General features: G+C 38.4%; 1 protein-coding gene across 4 annotated transcripts in view; it reads right to left on the bottom strand.

Annotated features, from left to right (window-relative positions):
- The window catches only part of cadpsa (Ca2+-dependent activator protein for secretion a), an 89,219-nt gene that overhangs the window by 21,554 nt on the left and 55,584 nt on the right, over positions 1 to 12,081 (bottom strand). For 3 of the 4 annotated variants that reach the window (XM_008410350.3, XM_008410349.3, XM_081607506.1), the window contains 6 exons: positions 9,198 to 9,353; positions 8,532 to 8,679; positions 7,283 to 7,357; positions 6,123 to 6,206; positions 5,624 to 5,656; positions 2,619 to 2,726 (listed from right to left, as the gene is read on the bottom strand). In XM_008410350.3, the coding sequence (XP_008408572.1) occupies positions 2,619 to 2,726; positions 5,624 to 5,656; positions 6,123 to 6,206; positions 7,283 to 7,357; positions 8,532 to 8,679; positions 9,198 to 9,353 (604 nt within the window). Of the gene's footprint in view, positions 1 to 2,618; positions 2,727 to 5,623; positions 5,657 to 6,122; positions 6,207 to 7,282; positions 7,358 to 8,531; positions 8,680 to 9,197; positions 9,354 to 10,470; positions 10,606 to 12,081 lie in introns of all 4 variants that reach the window. The other variant, XM_081607507.1, reaches the window with a different exon arrangement.

Genomic DNA, 12,081 nt, shown 5'->3' with positions numbered 1-12,081 from the left:
TGGACAGTGACTTGTTTAAGTAACTTTAATTTGATTACTGGTTTGGAAATAGTAATAGTAGTCATATTAGAGCAATGCGTTGCCAGCATCGCTGATCCTCAGTGTCTGAGCTCCATTCTTAAACTTTTAGTTTTATGGAAACATGAAAGTTTTGCAGAGCCGAGTGTGACGACACACAGAAAACAAGTCTGATTTAGTAGGAATGAGTGAAGTAAACGGCTCTTTGAGGACTTACTGTCTTGATTTGATTAGAAATATAATCTCTTTTGAATGGCGCCCTCTTATTCTGCACCACGGCTTTAAAAACTCTAATCTTGTCAGTCAGTGACAAGATGAGTATTCTGCTGGGTAAAAACAGATCCATTCTTGAAAAGTCAGTATGGATTGTAAAATGTTGAGCAAAAACTGTTTTCTGAGCATGTTATTGTTTTTTTTTTAAACCTTTGGGCAACGACGGCTCAGGAGGTAGGTGTTCGTTTGGTTAGTGAAAAAAAGAAAAAAATACAAAGGGAGGGAATGAGTTCCCTTATAGAGCAAGGATTAGTGGGAGCCCATGTTGACCCTATTTTAAAGATACCCAAACAGACAGAAAACTGCTGAAAGTGATGCCATGTGATGGTAGATGTTAATGCTCATTTGTTGCAACTTATCCACATTTGAGATGGAGAGATATTAAGAAGTCATGTCTTTTATGTCTCTTATTATGTACTTCTCTCTTATAAGCTGAATATCTCTCTAATACATCCTATAAAGGAGTGGAGTATTTAGACCACAGCCATTTTCAACTGGACATTTTCCCATGTGGAAAACCTGAGCAGCAAATTACACATTGCTGATGTTCAGAAACAGAGTTTTACTGCATCCTAAGCTGTCACACTGTCCCCACTGGGAAGGCACAGATTCTTAGTGCGTCCTAACAATGAACTAAGACTTGGTGCAATTCTCCAAGTAAAAACATTCAGTCACTCAATATATAAGAATGAATACTTAGCTACAAATGAAAATGATAATTATAATCATAGTGATAGTCAAACCTTTACCATATATATTATATATTGCTTCCATAAATGTTTAGATTAAGACTGGGTCGACTTTCCTGATCCCAACTTGGTTTTTACTATATTGCTGAATTTAAAAGCTGATCAATCTTAGTGGATTTTGGTCATCATTTGACAAACATTAAATATTTTGAAGACAGTTAAAGATGTTAAAGTGTTGAATAAAAAAAAAGTATGATGACATTTAAAAGTAAAGACTTATTTTAATATTGATATTTTAGTGAACAACTTGACTGTCATGTAATATGTAGATATAACATAACCACCACGGTATGAAAGATTATATACATGTTCTGGCATTTAGTTTAGATTAAATTAGATTCAATTTAATTCACCTTTGTTGTCATTACATATGTATAAGTACAGAGTGATGAAACCAAAAATGCTTTTACCTGTACGAGAAATGCTTTTAGCAGTCATTTAACAGGCTTATAAAAGCCCACATGACTTGACTTAAATGCTAATCTGATATTGTTCCTGCCATGTTGAACCAAACAGAAGGAAAAAGGGAAGAAAAAGAAAAACATCTGAAAAAAGAATGGATTGTAAAAAAGCACAACAGGGCCGCAGAGAGCGGTTGCTGACACCTTCACACGCCTCTTTGGTGCTGAGGGAAGAACTGATCTGGAATGACAACAAAGAAACTAAAGCGAACACAAATTTCAGCAGCAGTCTTCTAGGTGAGGGGAAAAAAAGGCTACATGGCAAGACAGCGGTCAAGTGTCAGACACCTCTCCATCAACAACAGTCACACAAACAGGGACTGAGACAAAATGAGAAAGGCACAAACCTAAGGCCTAAATTCAACACAGCGGTACACATGGAAAGAGGCAGGCCGATGAACATACAGTTTGAGAAGAGCTGCAGGGAAGCTCAGCCTTCACAGGAACTAGTTTCAATGTTAGCACACACTAACTAAAGCTGAATTCTGTTTTGTGCATGGTTCTCTACATAAAACCGCTGAGTTAAGGTTCACATGTTCCAACATGAACATTTTGATGAAACATTATTTCTTGCAGTCAGAAGAGGTCAATACACGGAAGTACTGCTTGATTTCAGATGTTTGGCTGTCATGGCTAATAGTTTCTGTCTTTTCAAACTCCCCCTGAAGGGAGTCGCCACAGACCCACTGTTTGATACATGTAACCCATTTATTAAGGTGAGCAACTTTACATATTCAGTCGACTTAAAACAACATTTAAAGCTGCTGGCCCTTTTCAGTAGGAATGTTGTAAAGTTTTAAATTTTACCCAGTTGCTAACATTTGACATGTAATGAGCCACTTCTACACTATGATTCTTGCTAAAAATGCCCTGCGCTGTAATTTTCATTTAAGAAATGGTCAAATTTGAGTGAAAGAGAAAAATTCAACAAAATTTGCCTGTTTTAATTATATATATATATATATATATATATATATAGAAATAAAAAAAATGAAAATTTATTAAGATAAAAAAAGCTTCACAAAAGTATTTCGATGTTTCTATCATTCATAACTCGGTTGCTGAGTAAAGTGTGGGTGTGGATTTGTACAGAAAGCAGGTGCTGCAGCTTACGTACGTCAAAAAGTCTCTCAACGTAAATCTCCTCGTTGACCTTCTCGCGCAGCATGTCCTGGGAATGACGAACAAAAGTGACATAGCAGTCTGCAACATCCATCCCTGGCTTCTGCAAGACAGCAAATAAAGACACACACAGATAGAGATGAAGATGCACTTAAACCTCGATGTTCTTTTCCCTTTTTAAATAAACATCGGATATTTGATTAACACTCCCTTTTTTTGGATCTAATTAATTTATCCTTAGGGAAGTGGATATGTACCTCATACTTTCAAAGGTGGTTTAATTAAAATGCTATTTTAAAAAAAACAGATAAAACAGAAATCCTAGCCAATTTAGTTGAGTGAACATGTATATCAAAATAATCTGGAAGTTTTAATGCATGCTATCATCATTACACCAAAAAAGCTTTGAAAATTTACTGAGGATATCATTGCAGCATAAACAGACTTGTTTCTACGCTGGTCCCGCTCGGTCTCAGTGTGGCAGTAAAACAAAATTACTCTACAGAGGCTGAGCAGACAAAATGACAACAGGTTGGTATGAAGCTGATTTTTCAGGGAACTCATTTGAGTACAAATCTTTTTTATTCACTAGGTAGTTCAAGTTCCACAAGGCTCTGTGCATGGACTAATATTCATCACTGGTATCTTACGTATGCTGTATCTTGACGAAAAAGTCTGGCTGACTTTCAGTTTTTGTATGTCAGTTTAAATACACCTTTGCAACAAACTGCTCAGTCAGTCGCCTCCCCTGGTTGACATAAATTTACTACCATCTCTTGACCAGAACAATTCCTTTAAACACTGAATATGTTGATGTGAACACACTGAAACACAGCGTATCTACGAGTTTTACATATCTTCAGATATTTTTTGTTTCTCCATTCTTCTTTGTAATTTGTCATTTCTTTCAGGTCTAATGAAAAGGATCTGTGCAAATCAGTTTTCTAGTGCTGCCCTGGATTCCCAATTGAATTTAGGTATGGACTGAAAAAGAACCATATTGACACATGGAATTGCTCAAATCTAACCCGTGCTCATTCAGGAGGCGTGAACACTGCAAGATAGTAAGTTGATGCAACCTGATGTGTTTTTCTTAGATAAAAAACTTTTTACCAATTTAACCTCCCTGGAACTGTCACCAACTCATCGTGATATTAGAGAAGCCAAAGACGATGGATAGATGGAAGGAAGGATGGTCAGCAAGACGGCCTGGTCTTACTAACCAAGACATGAATCCAACCAAAAAAAATATACGAGTATTTGTTCACCTGAGATGTTTTTCTGCAACAAACAAAATTCTGAGCCCTCACTCAGACTGCTGGATGATTTCCAAACATTTAACTCTAACTTCTCTACCAAAACAGTTCTCTTTTCTTAAATCCCGACCTTCAACAAGTCAAAAAATCTGCACAGAACCTATTATTTGCTTTTGCGGACCACACAAGTTCAGGATACTGTATCGACTTCTCTTTGTCTAGAGAAAGGCTTTACCTATTTCCTGTACGTGCCTAAAATTACGCATGAACCTAAATTCAATTTGCACAATACCCGGAACCCTGAATCCTGACAAAAGACCGACTTTGAACAGTGGTGCCCAAAGTCGGTCTTCGAGGGCCAGAACCCTGTATGTTTGAGTTCCCTCCCTGGTGGTAGTAACAACCTTTTCAGCAGGTAAATGTTCTTTTTAAGCTTTCTACAGAACCTTCATTTGATTCAGGTGCGTTAAACCAGGGAGAGAACTAAAACATGCAGGATGCTGGCCCTCCAGGACCAACTTTGAAAACACCACCGAACATCAAGGACAAATTCATCGCTGAACACCTCACTACAATAGACATTATTACTCCATTTAAATCTGGGATTCCTTCAGGTTTGAAAACCTTTGCTAATCAAACCTGTACAGACACATCAAAAGAAGTAATTTTGTCAGCGAAACTCTTTTCATGCATCAGGGATACAACTGTAACACGATTTGCATGCAAGGCCAGAAACTGTGAGCCCCTGCTAGCATACACAGTGCCTATTTGCAAGGCATTAATTTAAAATTTGTTGCAATGGCCGAAGTGTTGGCAGCGAATGGAAATCTGATGTGAACACAGTCAAATGCACAAATCCTCAGCGCCAACCTGACAGCAGAAGTGGCATGTGTTGTCCAACACTGACTCGTGATGTATGTTGCACTGAAAGAGCGAAGCACGAGGCATGGCTGCCTGCCAGTGTCTGGCCACATGCAAATGAATTGTCATTTGGGGAGGAAACATGGGGACGTTTGACAAAAAAGAAATATGACAAAAGCTACCATCTGGATTCTGGTTTTCCATGTGAAATCATGGTCAAATATTTACACATGCACAATGGGGGAAAAAAACACAAACATGCAATGAGAACTGCTTAGGAGGAAATTCCCTTCGATCACTGAGATTTTCAGTTTTACAGAAGTTTTCAAGACATCACTCTAGAACTGGATTTACTAAACTGCTAAACTAAAATATTCGCTTAAAGTTCCTCCATGCTGGACCTAATTCGAGCCAAATTATCTAAAGAAGTGTTCCCTTTATACGTTTTTCCACTAGACTGCCTCTAAGCGGTTCGGTCCCGGTCCGATTAATTTTCCATTAGCAGATCCAGATCCTGCCCGTCAGTTCTCGGATTTTCGTACCTACTTCAGGGATAGAACTAGCTGGACCAAGCCAGGTATGGTGTTCTGTTTATCTGTGCTACCCGTAAATCCGTCCTACCTTGTGGTAATGTGCACATCAATGCTAGGAAAATATGACGACGTAGCACTGATAGAACACCGACAACCTGTCTTGCAGGACAAACTCCTACCTCTAAAGTCACGGTTGCCAACATATGTATAGCAATCAAAGCTCTTGTCCCGTAACCAGTTTGTTAAGGCTTCACAGCTTAAGTTTTCTTCACATTGTTTGTGTTCAGTTGCTTGTTAAAAGACACTATGCCAGGCTACCATAAAAAGCAGATACACGTATTAATACTTACAGGTACATCCACATACTTTGAAGCAGCTTTTACCTTTAAAAGAAAGGCATAGAAAGAGGTTAGCATCATTACTCTAACTGTGAAAATGCTTTTAAAAGGAAGGGCTACTATGCTGAGGCTGTACATAGCACAGTGGTTAGTGCCTGCTGAACTAGCAGCCGTGACTTGCAGTGCATTTAGCAACAAACGTGAACTCGCTAATTCAATATCCTTTTTTCCCCACAATACTGCAGATATCCAGCTGAGATGTTAAGCTATTTCATGGTAAGAGCACCTTCATAAAAGGTCAAACTGTATGACAAGAAACACCAAGCAGCTCTGAATCCAAAATGACTGATTATCAAATTACAATGTTTCAGTTGATCAAGAAGGTGACCTACGATCAACAGGCTGATTTTTAAATTCACTGCAACTGATAAACTTGCAAGAATTATGTTAATAATGGAAATTTAGATGGTGAATACTGTCAGAAGGAATGAATAAAGGATGTTCTACTTACTGTGAAAGATAAGAAGGAAGAGAAGAGAGTCCCTTCATCATATCTAGAGAGTTTAGATAACACACTCTCTAGAATGACCACAAACTAAAAGCAAAACAGGAGAAATATTAAACCATGATAATCAAAGGATTTGAAAAGTACAAAAAATATTAAATGTTAATTGATTTGAAGTTTTATTCAACAAAAATATCCATCCATCCATCCATCCATTTTCTTACACCCTTGTCCCTCAGTGGGGTCAGGAGGGTTGCTGGTGCCTATCTCCAGCTAACGTTCCGGGCGAGAGGCGGGGTCACCCTGGACAGGTTGTCAGTCTGTCGCAGGGCAACACAGAGACACACAGGACACACAACCATGCACACACACACTGACACTTAGGGGCAATTTGGAGAGGCCAATTAACCTGACAGTCATGTTTTTGGACTGTGGGAGGAAACCGGAGTACCCAGAGAAAACCCACCATGCACAGGGAGAACATGCAAACTCCATGCAGAAAGACCGGAGCCGGGAATCAAACCCAGAACATTCTTGCTGCAAGGCAACAGATCTACCAACTGCGCCACTGTGCAGCCCTCAACAAAAATATCTGTGGATAATTGCTTTCCATCAGAAAGAGAAGTCCAACACATCTTTGGAGTACAAGATGGGCCAATGCCTTTTCGTGAGTTGTATTCCAGAGCCCCAGCTGTGCATGAAGGTGAGACCATGCACCTTTGACAGCTAGGCTCTTATTCCGTGGCCCCCCTTGATTGTCTGCCACTGAACTTGTAACACCTGCACTTGATGAGCTCAGGGGAAGAGAGTCCACTCAAGCCAAAGCCTGACCACCAGGTTCTCATCGGTGAACTCCCCAGCCCTGGTCTCTCTCGTCCAAATTTACAAGTTTGTCTTTTTTGTGTTCTGCAATTCAATCAAAGTCACTGAGTCAAGCTTTGTGTGACCCCATCCGTTTAGGACAATTTGCCATTGAAGATGCTGACCACAAAGCGATGGCCCAGACAATGGAGCCCCAACAGCGATAAGGGTACTCAAGCCTCTCGTCAGCATGGCGATTCACCAGAAGGAAACATCTGAGGGACTGCTTTGAATCCCAACAAATTTGTCTTTCCTTTCATTTTCTCACGTTATGTGGTCTAAAAGCATGCTCAGTGGTGTAGTACCTTTGCAACCAAAAGAGTAATCATCTCCTTCACTGTCTCCTCAATCAGATGGTCGATTTGGGAGTGGTATTGTCTCTGCGGATGAAAACACAGTATTAGGCATTTTATCTGCATTTATAAACATTTCTGAAAGAAAAATGACATCTGTCCATGTGTCATTTTTTTATTTCCTCAGCAAGTTTCTAAACAATAGATCTCCATCTATCCAGCCATTGCTGATTTTATGTTTTCATTTTAACATTTTTTAGCTTTATTTGAGTGCTTAAGAAAGAAGTGCTTATGTTTTTACAAAATTGTTTTTGTTTTTATACTAAATAAAAATTATATGCAATGAAACTAAATAAGTATATTAGATAACCATTATTTAATCCACCACAATGATGGTAGTAATACAAATTGGGGGAAAACAAAGTATAAAAGGGCACCATTATGAATTGCTCTGGTAAAAACGTGTTTTAAGTTATGCAAATGAGAAAGGGGTAAAGTGAATTACTCACCTCACTCGGTACTTTTATTTTAGTCATTCATTATAGAATAAAATATACAAATTTAGGTGAAATATGTAAATTAATTATGTGTTCTGTGGATATTTATTTCACACATAGGGAAAGAGAACAGAAAAGAACTTAAGAATCATTCATTCAGCAAAAATAATCTGCTTTTACAGAGAGTTTTAGAAACACTGCAAGAGGACTTCTTTCCTCTGACAAAACTGTGAAGGACTTAGGAATAATGAATTCATCGTCAGTAATTAGTATCAGTCTGGAGACTGTGCAAAACATGAGATCTCTCACATTCATCCCATGTATATTCAATACTATCTACACATATGGTAATGAAATCCAAACAATTCAAATGAAGGAAGACAGACAGTGAAAACTGATGACTAATTATTCCTTTGGGAATTAATGGGGGGCCTGGGTGCTGGGAGGAGGGTGGTGTGACTCGGGAGTTTCATTTAGATTTTGGTCACACTTACCCATTGTCTGACAAACTCCATACGGTAAAGAGGGACGGTAAACAGAAAAAGTCGCAAAGGAAAATGGCATGCCACATGCAAAATTACACAAAAAGCAGATATGTAAAAGCAGTCTAATGTTCATCTCGCATAAAACAAAAATAAAAAAATGCATTTACACCTCTGTAGGCGTTTGCCTTTAAAAGTGCTCCGGCCACCACAGCAGCAGTTTCAAACTGGGGTGAGAATATTAAAGGAGAAGATGGAAGAGAACAGAAAGGGAAACCTTACCTCCTGACCGAGGTCCACGGCACACAGTTTGGCCGACTGGGACTTGGCATCTACCATGACATTAAACATGGTGCAGATGGACTGAGGCACGCGGAAATCTGTGGTCCGACTGCTTCTCTGCAGCTTGGCCTCAAATGCTGCCCGTGTCCTTTAAAAAGCGGTATGACTGTTCAACATCAAAGCCACATATATCTATATAAAGATATATGTGACTTTGATGTTGAACAGATATATGATATATGTGACTATATGTATACACACTCCCTGGTCAAAAAAAAAAAGTTCCCACTGAATTTAAATGAATAAATATGTCTGAGCCTCCAACTGGATAGTTGGGAACTGTCTTTCTGTCATGATGGTATTAAGTTTTCTGACGCACATGCACAGACACTATCAGGATCTCAAAGCCGAGGAGGAGGAACAACAAGGAAGGAGGATCGTTGGAGGAAATAAATTTTGTGACATTGGAGAAGTTTCTCGAAACAATGCCACAGCAAATATGTGCTGTAATCAAAGCTAAAGGTGATCCAACAAAATATTAAGAGCGTGGGACCCTTTCTTTTGGCCAGGTGGTGCATTAGCAATTCTCCCGTAGGCTAAGAAAAGAAACTCTGACCTAAAACATTAATCTAGCAATATGAATACCCATGTCCAAAAAGTGGTTACCGTTTTATACAGGATTCTATCATGTCACTGGACATCAGCTTCAGCCTGGTTTCTAGGTGCTTGCCGAACTCTTCTTCCGGCCAGTGGAGATCTCTGATGAACGTCTGCAGAGCGTCCAGCTTCCAGAACAGGTCCTCTGAAGTTGCTGAGCCATTGCTACAGAACCACAGATCAGAGTCATGTAAATCCAAACTGATAACTGAGATACAGCGAAAAAACATTCCCTGCTTATTCAATTGTTCTATTCATACAATAATATTTGTACTAATATTCATATTAAGTGCAAGAAAAAAGGTAAGAAATGAAATGAAGTCATCAAGCCTGTGTAGCTACAATTTTCAGAGTCAAAAATGAATAATTTCATAGTCACTGGTATTATCTGAATAAGATATCTGCTTGATGAAGCATTCACATAAGCATAATTTGACAAATTAAAACTGGCATATGCATTAAACAGGAACTAGAGCTAAATTGTAGTTGTTCATCAGCCACTGTATATGTAAGGTAAATTTAGGAAATGTGTGAGAATGACTTTTTTTAATAACTTTTCACATAAAAGAAGACAGAAAAAAGAAAGGAAACATTCTTCAACGCATATATTTACAAAAGATTAGGACTACTCAGGAAGGAACACAGCAAAAGACAAATGTACATGATAACTTTGATAACTACACAGATCCTAGGGTTCAACTTTCTTTTAAAATCATGTTTTGATGTTAAAAGAAAACCTGTTCTTTGTTAAGACATTAAAATTCAAGTGTCGCATAAAACTCTGATTATGTACAAGAGTGCCAAAACCATTACCGACAGCAGTATCTGTCATGATGTGTAGCGGTGAGGAAGCCACAGCAGACCCATGTCGTGGCTGAAGAGTGATTGATGATGAATTTAATGATAAATAAACACAATAATCCAAAATCCAGGCAGAACAGAATGAGGACAACACTGAGACTCAATAGACACAGAAACCTAAATGAATACACAGAAAAACCAAATCCAAAGTCATTAAAATCACGGGGTCAATGAGATGAGATCAAACAAATACAAATGTACTTGTTCATTCCTGAGCTAGAAATACACTGAACAAAAACACAAATACAACACTTTTATTTTTGTTTCCATTTTTTCATGAGCTGAACTCAAAGATCTCAAATAGTTTCTGTATATGCAAAATGTTCACACATTTAAATAATTTGTTATTAATTTGGCACGCTTCACCCTCCATAGCCAAGAACACGTGTGCATGCTATGGCACTGCAAGAGCAATACACACTCTGAATCACAATTAGCTGTTATCCAACTGGGTGGAGAAAAGTTGGGTATTTGTGGGAGGCTAACACTTGGTCCTGTTACATTTGGTAGTTTGGGCATTTGGATGTTGACACTCAGCAGAGTGCTTGCTATGCTCCTGTGGAGAGAATAACAGAAGACATGGATCTGCAGTCAAGCCTGCAGCAACAGAGGCACACAAAGCAACATGACCAATAGAATGGTGGAGGCCTACTTAAAGACACAATTAAGACATTTTTAGAAACATATTAGGAGCCATGAAAAGAAATGGGCTGATAAATATGTAATATATCGCTGCACTATAGAAATGCCACTATTTTCTCAATTTTAGAGTAAAACCAGGCTACCGAACGCCATCATTTCACTGGTTGTGTTTAATTCACTGTATTCCAGAAAGTCAATATATCCATACTGTATTCTCAGACAGGCTATCAGTTACAGTTTTATTTAGCCAATATAAAATATTTGATCATGAATTAATTCTCAATAGACATTTTATGATAAATATATCTAACAAACAACACACCCAGCTGTTTGTAGAATTAAATAAAGTAGCTTCTATTTAATTGTTTGTGTAAACTGACAAAGGGATAGGTTAATGTGAAGCTCAGTGTATTTCAGCCTGGCTGGACCTAAAGGAGGTTTCTCCTCTAGCTTCAAGTGATATAATGGTAATTGCATAATAATGCAAGAAGACATTTTCAAAGACCAACAAACTTTAAATTCCAACTGGACAACATTTTAAAAATCCAGAATAAATAAACAAAACAGCAGAAGCAACAAATAAAATGAATTATGGAGTCTCTGTAAACAAAACTTCCCTTCAAACATTGGGATAAAGACCACAGCACCAGACTGAAGACCAGATTTGGTAGAAAGGGAGAGAAAAGAGAAAAACGCTAAATCATGCAAATGGAAATTATTGAGTTTGCTTTTATTTGTCAGGCGTTTAATTGAATTATTGCAACAAGCCTAGTTAGAACCGACTGCACAGTCTGCCTCGCTCTCAGACTTCAGGTTTACTGGTTCCTACAGGTTCTAGATGTAGAATGAGAGGCAGATCCACTGGGTTCCTTCCACACAGAAGGTCTCGATGTTCAATTCTGATGTTTTGCCAAGATCTGATTTTTTTTTTTTTTGCACGATCATTCATACTACTAATTAAACCCAACTGCAATCGGACTTCTGTGTAAACGGTTTACAACCCCACAGCGACTCAGCGACCTGTACGCAGAAGAAAAACGTAGAAGCCACACAGCAGCGCACTGTTTAGAAAAATAATAATGGATGGAGATATCTGTAGATCGGTTCTAAAGTTTTTTAGCAGCCAACGTCATCGTCACAAGATCAGACCAAGAAAAAGGAAGCTGGTAAAAAAGAAAGCAAGCTCTCACCAAGCGTTGATATAAGTTTTCTTGGCCAAACCTGGCCAACACGACTGAATCAAATGACTGAATGACCTCATCAGTTTGCAGTCACGTTCTGACAGTCAGTTCTGCTAATGATAGACAGCCACAGGCACCCTATTGTCCAATGATTCTCTTTTTTTAAATTTTATTTCCTTTATTTAACCAGGTAAACCACATTGACATCC

Source organism: Poecilia reticulata, chromosome 5 (genome assembly GCF_904066995.2).
Source record: "Poecilia reticulata chromosome 5, P_reticulata-male-v2, whole genome shotgun sequence".
Taxonomy (NCBI): Eukaryota; Metazoa; Chordata; class Actinopteri; order Cyprinodontiformes; family Poeciliidae; genus Poecilia; species Poecilia reticulata.
Note: the sequence above shows the minus strand (reverse complement) of the source record. Positions and strands in the feature narration are given on the sequence as shown.